At 32.5% G+C, this 14,988-nt stretch overlaps 1 protein-coding gene and 1 non-coding gene across 4 annotated transcripts in view; both read left to right on the plus strand.

Annotated features, from left to right (window-relative positions):
• The window catches only part of TNPO1 (transportin 1), an 85,480-nt gene extending 71,260 nt beyond the window's left edge, over positions 1-14,220 (plus strand). For all 3 annotated transcript variants that reach the window (XM_032474007.1, XM_006176694.3, XM_006176695.3), the window contains exons 21-25: positions 2,110-2,185; positions 3,068-3,167; positions 5,687-5,761; positions 6,596-6,738; positions 8,555-14,220. In XM_032474007.1, the coding sequence (XP_032329898.1) occupies positions 2,110-2,185; positions 3,068-3,167; positions 5,687-5,761; positions 6,596-6,703 (359 nt within the window). In that variant the 3' untranslated portion in view covers positions 6,704-6,738; positions 8,555-14,220. The remainder of the gene's footprint in view (positions 1-2,109; positions 2,186-3,067; positions 3,168-5,686; positions 5,762-6,595; positions 6,739-8,554) is intronic.
• LOC116662853 lies at positions 4,392-4,517 on the plus strand. Its single transcript, XR_004318943.1, has one exon. It is a non-coding gene; the product is annotated as a small nucleolar RNA SNORA31 (small nucleolar RNA).
• Positions 14,221-14,988: the final 768 nt, after the last annotated feature.

The following is a 14,988-nucleotide window of genomic DNA, read 5'->3' on the forward strand; positions in this document are numbered from 1 at the left end:
TTTTACATTTTTAATTATAAAAAGTGTTATATCCTAATGTGATTTAAATTGGTATGTTTATTGGTATGGAAGGATATCTTTTAATTATGAAACAGTTATATGGCTGTTTGGCTGTATGGGTACTGTTTATAGCATAAAGTGAATTAGATTTTCTTGCTGAAAAGCACAAAAATCTATGTATAGGATGGTTATGAAATTTTGTCAGGTTTTTTTTTTCTGTTTAGAATGCAGTACCTATACATGACATTCAGATTTAGAACACTTGCCATTATAAAATTACTGTTGAACCTTAAGAAACTTCCTATTTATTTTTAAATGTGAATGCATAACTGCAAATAAATGTTGAGTGTAATGTGTATTAAAGTTTCTTGTGGGATATCAGTTGAATTTATTACAGTTCCTTGAACAAATTGGCTTTATTTATAAGATTATATTCGTAGTATGATTCTACCCTAAAGAAAGCAAAAGGTGGTTGATAATGCCTTTCAAGTTGTTGAATTGAATTGATTGAGAAACATACTTGGGATTCACTGGATTTTTCTTGTCACAAGTGGCTGCAGAAAATGTTTCTCTTATTCCTTACCCAAAAGAGTTGGGCAGATTATTATTAAAATAAAATTAGTGTCAATGACTAATAATCCATAGGTTTTAGCAACTTAATTACCATTATCTTATTATTTCATAAAGCCAATTCCTTAGTGTATGCAGTTATTTGCTTTTTTTTCTAATTAGTATATCCTACACTGAACTTTTTCAATGGACCATCATCTGCTTTATCGCATGTTTCATTGGATTGTTCATACTTGCCTGTTTAATGAGAATGTTGCATAGTTTGTGTCTTTTGAACATAGGTTTTCTTTCTCTTGCTTCATATGAATCTGCTGGATTTTAGTATTATCTGTGTAGTTTGCTTCAAGTAATCCTTAAACATTTTTCTTTACCCCCACCCTTTTTTTATGAAAGGTTAACCTGTAAGTTTTTGAGAGAACACCATTAAAGCACCTCATGGTTTGTTTTCTGTTTGTATTTTTTTTCCCGTTGTGTATAAATGTATTTATATGTATGTACCTTTGAATTGCAGAATGCAGTTCTGAGTGGCACTTGTTTTAGCTCTTTGTAAGTTTAAGGATTTTGATGGTAAATATATGTTTGATTAATTCCCACTTCAAGTTTTTAAAACATAAAATATTAGCATGTAATCAGTATGTTTTATGATCTATATTATCTATGGTGTGCTGTGCCTTTTAAGCAAGGACAGAATATTTGTTCCTTTGGTCCACATAATCACATCTCATTACAGTGGACTGTAGATTTCCTTTATGTCAAATATGGTTTTAAATTAGTGGACTGTTATTATCGTTATCATTGCCAGTAGAGGTTTTTTTTCGAATGGGATTTGACATAGCACAGCAATTTTCCAATCCATTTATTCCGTATGTACCACAACACCTAAAATTTGATAGTTGATTTTGATATCAGGCAACAAATGGTCCACTGGCTTCTTTTGGAAATGTTAGCAAACAAAAATATATATACACCAAAATTTGGATTAAATTCCTAAATAACTTTCAAAGAATGTAAATCACTTATAAAAAGAGATGAAAAGTGAGAAAGATTTTAACTGTTTTAACTTCTGAGAAGTGTGTTTGAATAGACAATTCAGAAATGTAATCATTCACATTTACTAATGTTTCTTTGGGGGAAGACATAGATTTCATTATTAAACTCTGAAATTTCAACTGGCTTTGAAGGAAGAATCTAAGTCCGTCTGTTTAATCGCTCATCTTTTTATCAAAAATATTTTGACACTTGATTGAGCAAGATAAGCAGTTCATCATGGTTTTTGGTGTTCTCTCAATCTTTGAAGTTTTTTTAATTCCTTTTGTTTTTCTTTTTCCAAGAGTATGCCATATATGTTGCTGCCCCTTATTATAGGGGGTGGTAATAAACAGCACTGGTGAAATCTTATGTTTATTATCATACACAAATTCTGTTGGTTTCTGTTTCTGAGTTATTTGTTGTTTTTTCTTTATTTTTTCTCCTTCCCCCTCATTTGCTCATGTCTTGGTTGGCGTTTGGTGGTGTATAACCGTGATTGCGTTACCTTAGCAATAACAATTGGTCGTCTTGGTTACGTTTGTCCTCAAGAGGTGGCCCCCATGCTACAGCAGTTTATAAGACCCTGGTGTGTATTATTCAATCTTTTTTTTTAATTCATTTTTCTTCACTCTTTCTTTCTCTTTCTATCTCACTTTTAGATATATTTTCAGTTGGTTACAAAAATCACAATCCTTAATCATTGCCAACCATGTGACTAATCTTGTCCTATCAGGTTTGTGAGGTTTTTCAGTAGCATCGTCATGTATATTTATTTTATGTTGTGGCTAACGACTAATTGATGCATGGGATAAGATTGTCACATGCTTGCTGTGTTAAAAAGCTTGATTATACATAAAAAGCATTTAAATATCCACCAGTAAAATAAAGATGCATGCAAATTCTATAAATTGAGGTTTTTGCATTATGTTTCTTTTTAGAATTAATTTGAAAACTTGGATTGCATTAAGAAATACATGTTTAAATTTGTTATGTATAAAAATCTTATTTGCTTGTTAATGTAAAAGTTAAACATCTACACCATAAGCTGTATAATAATAGTTTCTATTGTGGCAGTATATCCTATGTTCTGCTGCTTTCAATTGACAATCTTTCAATTCAAGTCATTTTTTTAGTAGTGTTTAATGGAATACAAGTCATAATACAGGTTTTTAAATTGTTAATTTATTCTTGGCTCAAGCTCATTAATTTAAATGGGAGATTAAAATCAATTATTATTACTTAGATGCAGTCTATTAGTAAGAAATGTGAATTTCATGATTTCCACTATGTTGAGATTAAATGGGCCCAGCGTAATACAGGAAGTGTGAGAAACTTAAGCTTTATGAAAATTCTTTGAATATAAACATTATCTCTACTCTGGTGCTTATTCCATTAAATACTGTCCATTAGTATTGTAGTTGAATGTGCTTCTTACTTAAATGCTAAACTCAATTCTATGATTTAATAGGTGCACCTCTCTGAGGAACATAAGGGACAATGAGGAAAAGGATTCAGCATTTCGTGGGATTTGTACCATGATCAGTGTGAATCCCAGTGGAGTAATCCAAGTAAGATGTTCATAAGGATTTAACTTTTAATATTCTGAATAATGAAACGTCAATGGAGGAAATATTTTAGAACTATAATTATAAAAATATTCACTTAGGATACTGAAGCAAACTATGTTTCAAATGTTGTATATATCCTAATATCTTGAAATGATAATGCCTATTTTTTATTTCCTAAATCTTTTTTTGTTATATAATAATAGATTAGGAGAAAATTATATTCTTGACTTGAATTAAGCCATAGCTTCTTTCATCCATATTTGTATCTCATTTATTTACTTTGTAAATGTCTCCTATCCATGAATACCAATATACTGAGTTTGAGGATCTCTCCATTTAAGAGAGTAGGTTATTCTGTCTGTAACTTAGAAATCAAACTTAGATTAGAAACTCAGTAGTGTGAATAAAATAGAATATTGAATCAGCCATTGAAACTGCTTTAACTTTGAGAGCTTATGATTTATTCATCTTTGTCTTGTTTTCTGTCCTACATATTATATTTAGACATCTTTGGCATTTAAAAAAAATTATTTGGCAGCAGTGTCAAACATGAATCTGATCAAACCTCTGGATCCAGCTGACATAAAACAAAGGAATGTGTTGATTGACACCATGTGTATAAAACCAACAGAATGCAGGCTGTGGGGCTCTAGGTTAAATGCCCCAGGGTCCTCAAAAGATAAATTGTAAGGAAAAGAAAGTTGTGGGAATGGTTTCAGGAAAACCTTTCACTTTCAAGAGATAGGTACTTTGAATATTTATTTAATTGAGACCTTTTGATATTTCCTATCTTACACAAACTCCTGTGCTGTATGTTAACTCAGGTTTAGAAACACATGTGAATCACTGGCTTATAAAATTCAAGTTGAGGTAGGTGATAGGCATTGAAAACTTACCAATTAGCTCATTTTGGCTAATTTCACATTTGTAAAACATTAATAACTTACTATTAAAACAAGCCAGTGCTATCTTAAAAGATGGTCCCTAGTAGCAAAATAACCTCCTAGCATTGAGTTTCCGGGATTTTTCCAATATTTAAGAATTTTGTGTCACCTTAAATATGTTTTGGAGGTATCTGATATGATGTACTGTATTAAGAAGGAGCCTTTTCCTACAGGAATTTTTTTTTCAATACCTTTTTTTCCCTTTTGAATTGACATTTAAGCATTGAAAGTAACATGTGTGTTGCTCAGGAAATCACTACCAACTTAAGAGCTGGTAGAAATGCATCTCTTTGACAGGCCTGAAGCAGTTACTGCTGCTAAGGTTTCCACTACGAATGCGAGAAGAAAGTGTCCTCCCACTTTCTGTCGGATTATAGCAGCCCAGATTGAATGGGGGATTGCAGGGAGATTTTTTTTTTTTTTTTTTTTTTTTGCAATTCATAAGTAACTTTGTGAACAGTAAAAGCCTGCTTTACACCAAGTAAGAATTTGAGTTTACAAGAAAAGTATTGGGAAATATTTCCCTACACTGTTGACTTCCAATTGATTCCACTTTTAAAAGCATAAAGGTTCTGTCTAAGAAAATTAAAGACAAGCCAAAAAAAAAAAGAGTTAGTAGTAGTTTCTACTTTTTACATACTTTATTTGGATACAGTTAAAGAAACATCTTAAGTTTTATTTTTGATGTTTAAATTTTTAGCATTGGACTTTGGTATTTGGAAGACATAAGGAATCTTATTTGAGTAAATCATAAACTTTGGGCACAGGCATTTTATCTGCTTCAGTGTGTTTTAGCACATACTTTCGTATTAGTAAATTTTGTAATTAGAGGTTCTCTGAATTTAATAGTGAGATTGAAGGTTGTCACAACATAAGCGATATATTGTATGTTGAACTGTTGCTTCAGTGTGATAGTCAAGATTAGAAAATACTTAAATATTTCAAGCATATACCTATTGTCACCTTGTTCTTTTAGTCAGAATAACCTGTTTATTTTTAGGTAATGGTCTGAGCATTGGGTGTTTCGGTTTTTCTTTTGAGTTGGGTTGGGCTAGGTGTTATTTGTAACTACATAATTTTTCTTCTAACTTATGAACATTTCATTTAAGTTTCTATCTAAAGATGGATCTTGAAATTTAGACATTAATTCCTATTCTTTAAATCAAGGTTGTTTTGCATATACTTAAATAGCTTTAAATTATTTCTAGGGTAGTCAACTGTAAAGTTATTGAATTTATGTAATTTTCTAATCCAATAAATGAAGGTTTTTTTAAATTGGCGCTTATTTGGTGCTTTCAGCCCTTGCTGATGCTAAATGTTTACTAGACTGGGGTTTTGTTTTGTAATGTGAAATGAAATACTAGAGGGCAGTAAGTTCCAATATAAACTGAATGAGTAGTGGTTCTTTGCTGGAGTAATAGAGACAACCATTAAGAAATCACATATAATTCTTTATGATTATAGCTGATTAAAAAAAATTTTTTACCAAATATTCTGTTGATATATATTCATGTATCTTTTATTGTGTTTAACAAATATAATACCAACCTAAAATGTATTTCTTGCTTGTTACAGGATTTTATATTTTTTTGTGATGCTGTTGCATCATGGATTAACCCAAAAGATGATCTGAGAGACATGTTCTGTAAGGTAACTAAAAAGTCTTCATGATTCACATTTTGTGACTGTTACAGTCCTAGCTGGAAAGTTTAAATTATATTTCATATGAAACTTAGACTCTTCATCAGTATTGGTAGACTATATAACTTTTGTTCTTGGTAAAGAAGTTGAATTGATCTTTTCTTAAAGTACAGTAGAGCATGTACTTTAAAAATATTTTCTCAAGCACTATGACTGATTCATGTAGTCCCATTATCCCAATGCAAAATAGCATATATTTTGAAACACGACTGGCTAAGATTTGGAGTATAATATAATCTGTTGAACTAAGTAAATATAAGTGGTCACAACAGAGATTAAATCTGTGTGTTTTTTAGTGATGCCTTCTTTTGATTTGCTCCTGTCATCACTCAACTATAACAAAATAAAACGCTGCTACACATTTGAATTATTTAATATTAAAATCAGTGAACTGTAGTTGCAACCATGAACCCAAAGCTTTGTATATTTTCAATTTGAATAAATTAAATATGGCATAAAAATTTCATCCCTTGGGTGAATTCTATCTTTTTTGCTTTGTTTTCCATTAGTAGTATGTTAGAGATTGCTTAGAATACATCTGTTACTAGGACACTTGCTGAATTCTAAATTTCTCAAAGCAAAGTTTAGCATATTCTATGAGGTGCTTTTAGGCAAGACATGGAATGGTGTAGAATTCAACAAAGTTTGAGAATAACTACTTTAAAATGTGTTAAATTTTAGAATAATAAAATAAATAAGGTTTGATTTCAGAAGCTTTGCAGATATGAGAGTCTCTCTTTTGCTATTGATAAATTAATGATTTTTTTTTTTCACTCTTTGTAGATCCTTCATGGATTTAAAAATCAAGTTGGGGATGAAAATTGGAGGCGTTTCTCTGACCAGTTTCCGCTTCCCTTAAAAGAGCGTCTTGCAGCTTTTTATGGTGTTTAATCTCATACACTTAAGCTGCAGTCCCATAATTAGGGGTAAGTTGTTAAGAAATATGGAATTTTTCAGCATAAAGAAACTTAGGACTTAAATATAAAATTACTGAATAGAATAAAAGCTATTTGTTCTCCACAGAAGTTAAGGTAAACAAGTCTCATGTTATATTGGACCTTAGAATTACTTAAGTGAAGGCTAGAGACTTTAAGAGAACTAGCAAGTAAGATAAAATGCATGGTTCCACTTTGAATCCTAGGGAGAAAGAAATCCAAGTTAGTATGCTAGTTAGATTATCAGCATTTCTTCAGCTATTCCTTTTTTCAACTTCTGCCCTATAAAAAAGGTCACCAGCATTCACTGTGGCAGGTTAGAGATGATTTCGTTTTAAAGCATGAGTCTGTCATCTCTTACATATCAAGGACTTTTCTATGTTGGGAGCTTTAGAGAAAATCAGGCTGAATTAGAACTGGATTTGGGCTTACTAAATATGAGCTTATTATTTATTCTTCATATTTCATCGAGCACACCTACCTTGTACCCAGCACTGTGTTTTAAAATGATCAGTGGGAGATTCTGTTTTGATTTGGGGTGGTAGTGGAATAAGTCCACTTGGACTCTTGTTCCAGTTTTTCTGACTTGTTGGTCAAACTAACAATTCTGGTCTCTTAGCCTTAGTTCCCTGGTTATTATGAGGATTGAATACTAAGCTGTATGTGATGCCAGAACTTAGTATGTTGCCTTAGACCCTTAAGTTGGCTGAATAAATGTTAGGAATATGGGTTAGTATAGTCATCCAGAACTTTAGCTTTTGAATGTGAGCTGAGACCTGTTCAACTGGAGAGCCAGAGAGTGTACTCATTGTGTGTCCAGAAGACATAACGCTTATTTGAATGGCCTTTTATGTTGGAGTTTTTGTTTGCATACTTGTTTGTTTACTCTGAACTAGATTTTAAACTTGGAAAGATTGCAACATCTAAATTGACTAATCTCAGAGGGTAGTAGAAACGGATTTTGCAGCCTCTGGAATGTCTCAGACCCCTTTGTGTATGTTGTCCCATGGTGATCTTGAGCCCTTATTTGTGTCTTGTGGGTTTAGTATTTTAGAAAAGTGCTTGATTCACATGAGAATTGACTTCTGGCATCAAGGGCTAAAAGATTAAAACTGGACTAGCATTGAAAATGTGTTTATCAGAAAAATCAAGAGGCCTGGGGTTTAGGAAATGACTTGAGTAAAATAAGGTTGGAAGAATTGTTATTAGAAACATCAAGAAAACAGGAGTTAAAATTTACTTTTTGGTATTTGCTGAATATAGTGACCTTGGTGCAGTGTGAACACTGTTATACTTCCTAAACCAAAACATCAGACAAAACAACCAAAACTGTCATGCTTTTTTTTTTTTTTTTTTTTTTGGCTTAATATTGGGGGAAAGAATAATATTTTAATTCTCACTAAGGAAAGTGATTGTCCTAAATAAAGTGCTACTTAATTTTGAAGATAGTAGGGCAACTTATTGTGTAAGAAATAACCAGCTCCTGTTGGAACCCATTGTGCAAAAGGGGGATAAAGAATTAGATTGATGGCATCTTATGAAGTGTATTTCATCCGTGTAACGTGCTACACACCTATCTATGCATGTCCCCAGCTTGGAGTCACTTTTCACATCTGATGCAGGTGACGTTGAGAGCCACAGGAGAAGGAAGCAACGTGGTTCTCATTAGCATGATCTTAGACAATTTATCCAATTTCTCATTTTCTTTAGGTAGAGGTATCATTGTTACTTAATTTTGTGTTCCCCTGGCTTTAAAAGAAAAAGTTTTGTTTAAGTTATAAAATTATTCTATTTTGCTTTCTTACAGGTCCTTCAGTCTTGGAGACTATGAGGGAGCCTCTGCACCCAGGGAAAATGTTACCCTTTACAGGGGGGAAGGGTAAACCAGTAGGGAATACAGTACAATCCCAACCCTACTGGGAGGGGCGGGAGGGAGGTGTTGCCGTCACTGTATTAAGTCGATGTTGGGAAACGTTTTAACATCTGGAGCCTTTGTGGGTGGAAATCTGTCTCCAATTACAACTCCGCACTGGATGAGAAGAAACAAAAAATCTATTCGATCTACTCACTAAGCAGTACATTCTGGAATATTATGGGGAATCGTACCAAAACAAGAACCATATAAATGATGCATAGGGATAAGAAAGAGTAAAAATTATATAGCGCACAATAAAGGAAACCTAAGAATAGGGGGTTACAAAACAGTAAAGTTTTTTTTTTTTTATTTAAAGGTTTTTATAAAATTTCCCACATAGTGGGGCCTTGTTTTTGCATGCTGACGAAGAACTACACAAATGAAGCTAATAGAGTTAAAATCAGCTTGCCTACCCATAGTAGAAGCAGGTTCTTGGAAGTTACAATTTAAGGTACCCCAAAAAGTTGGAAATAAAACAACAAATTTAAACAATGAAGCACCCTGTGAAATGCCAAATGAGTCACTCCTTTCACCTTTATGGGGTGGGCAGGGCGGGCGGGATAAATGGGGTTGGGCATATCAGACTAAAGATTGACATCTTGGTTTCGCATTAAAACATCAATGTAGTGGATATAATTTGATGGTTGTACTTCATTAGACTTAATTTCTAGGCCAAGACATTATTTTTAAAGTGCAGTTTAAGGTTCGGGCATGCATTCTGACTCATAGTGATTGAAAGTACTTTAAATTAGTGGGGAAGTAGCATGCTTGCATCACATAGAGTGAGATTGGTATTCAGTTACCTCTGTTGCGCCAGTTTGTGTTGCAGTTTACCAATTCAATATAGCCCTGCATTTAAAATTCCTTTTTAAGATTTGTGAATTTTATTTTCATTAAGAATATAGATATAAAGTACTGTAGTTTACAGCTAGGCCTTGAAATATCTTTTTAGGATCTGTTAGGAATAAGATTGATATTGTATTGTGTGTAACCTGCACAATGTGGAAAGCTGATATACCTGTGCAAAATCTTTGCCTCTGTGCTGTCAGTGTGATGTGCTTTCTGCATGGTTATATACTACTAGTGATTTTATCAAAACTTCTAAAACTTAAATTACATGGTAAAAGATCTGTAAGAGGCTGCATAAATGTTAGTTGGCACATAAGGACAATTGTAGAAGTTGACGACATGATTGCTATATTTCAATGTTTATTCCCACTCAGCATATTGCCTTCTAAGCTTTCTTTTTTTGTTCAAAGCATGATCTTAAAGATATGTTTAAGTTAATGGATGTAATGCAGGGTTCCTACACTGTATTGGCGCATGTTGGTGGCCCTCTGTGCCCTAGATATATGCACACGGGGTGCAAGTAAAAAGCTACAGAGTGAAAGTTGGTTTGGATCCTCTTCATTTCATTTGTTTAGCTTTTCTGTTATTTTTCTCTACTTACATGTATTCCTGTGAATAAATCCTTGTTAAGTTAACCCTTTACTTTTCCTTCCATGTGTATTTTCTTATATACTGTGAATGTGAAAACCTAACTGGTACACTTGATCTTGTGTCCATATGAAAGTGCAAGTCTTTATTAATTTGGATTGCCTGAACAGTGTATCCCATGATGATGAAGGAAAATGGAGAGATTTTTCTTTTTAACTCTGCTGGTCAGAGATGAAGCCACACCTTTCCATTTTTCAATGCTGCATATTTAATCTGCAACAGAAATGTTAAGCCATAACAACCTTTTTATATTTTAGTTTGTCACCTTTGCATTGCAGAATAAATACTGAATAACCATTTTTATAAGTAGTTGCTCCTCTTTGCATGGTTCTATTCTTCTAAAAGTGTTGAATGATACAGCCATTGCACTGAAGTTTGAGCTGTATGCGTGTGAATTTATAAATACCGTTTCAAAAAATTTCAAATGCATGGTAGCATGCAGAAAGGTTTTGTTGTTGTGTGTGTGTGTGTGTGTGTGTGTGTGTTTTTTAACAATGTTCTTTCACCTTCTTTCCTCTGCTTTGGCTTTGCAAATTTCAGTCTGTAGAGCCTGAAATTAGATCGTATTTTATAATGCCCTTTTTTTTTTTTAATTATAAGTTGGATCCAAAAGGTATATAGCATTTTGCTTTCCAGTATCATTGCCTCACTGGAAGCTCAAATTTGCTTCCTAGTTAGTCTTTAAAACCTGATTAGGGTAGATATTTTATCCTTAACTTCTAGTGATACTCTGTAGTTTTCAAAACTTTTTAGAATTTAATATGGGAGATACTTTAATATTTTGGAATAGGTAGTAAACATTTTAAATCGAAAGAAATGGCAAAATTCTTCGGAACACTTTAAAACGAACATATAAAAACAACCTTAAATAAAGCTATCTGGACCTGTGATTGACAAATCTGTATTGACTGAAAAGCTTTATTGTTAACCTCTTGGACTGAAAAGTTGATTTCCAGTTAGGCAGATATGTAAATTAAGAATGTACCCTTTTTTGTAGTCGCTTAACATGTTTTTAAATTAAAAGAAAACTTAAAGATACAAAATTAGAGTAAGTAAGTATGACTGATAACCTGAGATCAGGTTGGATTTTTTGGGTTTTTCCCCACCTTGAGGTTATTGTTTCTTCCTAATTATATTTCAGTTACATAGTACAGTGTAGGAATTTGCAGAAGCCATTTAAGTTATCTTTTGAGGTAAGCTCCGATTTAGCATTTACTGTTCTGATAAAACTTAATACATCATGGGATATATATATAAAGCAACTTAATTCTTGTGATGTAGTCTTAATAGTTTTGAATGTTGACTGAATGTCTGAGTTTGTCTTTGTTACATTCCAGTGTTTCTGCCTCTTGGCACGCTTAAAGCACGGCTTACTTCATCTGCTCCTTACACACTAAAGTGCTGTTAGTGTGCTCAACTACAGAAATAGCCGCTGCTAAGTGATGTAGATTTTCTACTTGAATATTTTTATGTTGTAGGAACCTCAGGAGGTCAGTGTTTACTGTTTTATATATGCCTTCTTTTTCCTGTTTGAGCTTCTCTCTTTGAAGGATTCTAACAGAACAAAAGCTGCTGATCAACCTAAGTTGGAAACAGAAAGTGTATTTAATATAATTTAAATGCATGTTTGGCAGTTTCATGTTACAGTCCATTAGTAAATGAACTTAGTGCCACAGATATTCATTTATTCAGGAAAGAGTTTTGCTTTTTGTATTGTCTAATCTCTAATAACTTCATACTGTGTAAAAAAAAATCACTTTTTTATATTTTTTGGTTGGTTATTTTCCAAATAATCAACATGTAAATAATCTTTCAGAGCCAGTTCTGATGCTTTACATTATTGCTACTTGATTTTGTGACGCAAGTTAGATTTCAGAAGAATAGATTTTGAAAGACTTAACCAAGCCATTACATCTTAAAAACAAAATAAGTAGCATACATTTTGTAATTAACATATTGATAAACACTGTGATTTTTTTTTTGCTAAGACTTTTTCATTGATCTGAATTGCTTAAATTGCATATATTGTAAAATAGGATCAGATGTATATTTTAAAATAATTTCAACTGACTTTCCTCTATTGAAATGCTTTGTCTACTCAGTTATAAAATATTCAGATACAAGTTTTATCTCAGGTGAATACTCTTGTATCCTTCTTGCTTTGGTGACATATGCTTATAAAGGGTCATTATACTTAATATTTGGGTTTTTTAGTGTATTTCATGAAGAATTTTCCCATTTAGTCTGATTTTCCAGTCCTTATTCTTGCAGACTATAGTGGTATAAATCCTTCCTGGCAAGCCCTTGGCATGCAGGTTTACCTTGAAAGCAAAATTCAGTTTGGTTCTCCTTTTCTCTGAACCCATAAGATAGGAAAGTGGAAAATTTTCTGTCCTGTACTAAATTACCCTGCATAGCTGAAATGCCAGAATTAAAACTAATTATGTCTTAAACCCTTTAGTCTAAATTTAACTTAAACACTTTGCCATAAAGAAAGAAGTGGGGGTTTTTTTTGCTTCATATACTTAATCTATATTATTCATATTGAATGTATTAACAGATAACGGTGCAAAAACATTCTTCCCAGGAGAAGAGTGTACATGCATAACTGCAATTTAAATCTTTCCTTTAGTAGTACTTTAAACTTCATACAGCTTTGCTTATTGAATTATTTTTGCAAATAATACAAGGGGGAAAACACTAACTGTTGCTACTAGTACTGTTACTGAAGCGTAGGCATTGAAATCTTGAGGAAAACTGTGGTTTTCAGATTAAGGGCCTAAAATAATCTAGATGAAAAGTCAGATCAATGAAGAGCTGTGTAACAATATTATCTAGTAATACCATGCAAGAGAATTGTATACCTACTTAGTACATAATAATACTGTATTAAATATGGAGATATTTCTAATGTCTCTTAATAATTAATTTTACATGAAAGTTTCATTCACTTGTACACTTTCCAGATGACTTGTGACTAATTTTTCAGTCTTATGTAGATCTTCCCCCATTGGTATTATATGTAGAGAATTCTTTATCTTTATGCCTAATTATTATACTTACTAATTTTAAGGTATACATTTAAATTATAGCAACTGTTTATTGTGATTTGTATCCCAGAATGTATTTTTTTTAAAGTGTATGCATGATTTTGAGGGAAGTTAAAATAGTGATTTTTTTCACCTCTTGTATATTTTAAAACCAAACCAAATCTATTTGCCAATATCACTAAGAAAATAGTATTTTCCCTTTAGTTACAATTTGTGTTCATCTACCATAGAATCCCCTTATACTATGGCTTGGTATTATGCAGAATTAGCTGTTTTGCAAGTCTAAGTATTTTCTTAAAAGCTTACCATATAACACGGTTAGCCTATAAGGCAGTGTTGGTTCCCTCCCCATACCAGCCTCATAAAGGGGTTCTGCTGTACTTGTCCCACATTGCTTCATTGCTGTTTTCCTCTGTGGGTGTAGAACCAAATTAAGATTGGATGAATTTTATGGAGATAATAATAAGACAATACTGTGTAATTAATTTTACTCAATAGATTATCATCTGTGAGAAGAGATGTTTAAACATGGCTAATGACTTCACTTCATATTATGAAACAGTTTTACACTTAATATTCATGTTAATATTGGGTGCAATAATTTAGTAGTTTTAGCTTTAGTTATAAATAACTGGATCTTTCTGCTGACAACTTAGGTTGTATGAGTTATGCTTTAAAAGCTTTAAATCTGATGTTTCCTGTACCTGCCACACTATGTTAGAATGTGTCCTTCAAACATATCCTCCTGCAACTTCTCAAACTGTACTAAATTGATACTTCTTGAAGTCAAACTCTGTGCTAACAGATCTTCATTTTAAATAGAATACGGTTTTAATTTTTGATAAGCTGCTGAATTTTAAAGAGAGTTTTTTGGGGCCACCAAATATTTTGGATCATGCAGAGAATATATATTGTACTGTAGTAATTTTGTATTTACATTTGTATGATGTGACATAATAGATGTGAATGTTAATCACTGCTTGACTATGTTAATAAAGTTGTTTAACTATAGATGTTTCACTCTGATTTTTAAAGAAAGGAAATGAGCTTTCCTTCCCTCCCTCTGTTTTGGGTCCAGATAGGTCTTGTTGGGTTGTTTTTTGCTGTTTGGGTTTTGTTTTGTTTTGTTTGGAGGGATTTTGTTAGCTTACACTTGAGGGGGACACTCTTGTTTGACATCTGTTTGTAAAATTGAGTACTTAGTTGTATAGTGTAGTAAAAAAAAAAAATGTTTTCCCCACATTTTAACTCCTATTGATGTATTTCTAATCATTTGGTCCTAGATTCAGCTTTTGGTGAGGGAGGAAGGAAAGATACTGCTCTCCAAAAAAAGGAATTAAAACTAAGTGACGTTTTCGTGAATAAAACAGGATAGATTGTACAAATGTGTATGAATGTGTGGCAAGACTTGAAATTTTGAAAGTTAACATAGAAGTTTCCTCTTCAGGTTGTAATCCATTATTATAGTTGCACCTTACTAATTAAAATTTATTAATATATTTTAGAGGAAATGTGTGCATAACTGTCAAGTGCTCTTTGAGATTTAGAACATGTTGGAACAAGGAAGTGCCTGAAATTAAATCAATGCAACCCAAAAAACTTCAAGGAAAATGAGACTCAGGTTTTTTTCCCCTTTTGTTACGTGTACATGAAAATATTTGAATACTTCACTTATGTCAGAGAGGGAGAAGAAAAGTTGAAACCGGTATCATGTTCTAAAACACATCTTCAAGAAGGAATTTACGATTCTAGAATTTAGGACTTAAGTTGTGGGAGAAG

This window comes from Camelus ferus, chromosome 3 (genome assembly GCF_009834535.1).
Source record: "Camelus ferus isolate YT-003-E chromosome 3, BCGSAC_Cfer_1.0, whole genome shotgun sequence".
Taxonomy (NCBI): Eukaryota; Metazoa; Chordata; class Mammalia; order Artiodactyla; family Camelidae; genus Camelus; species Camelus ferus.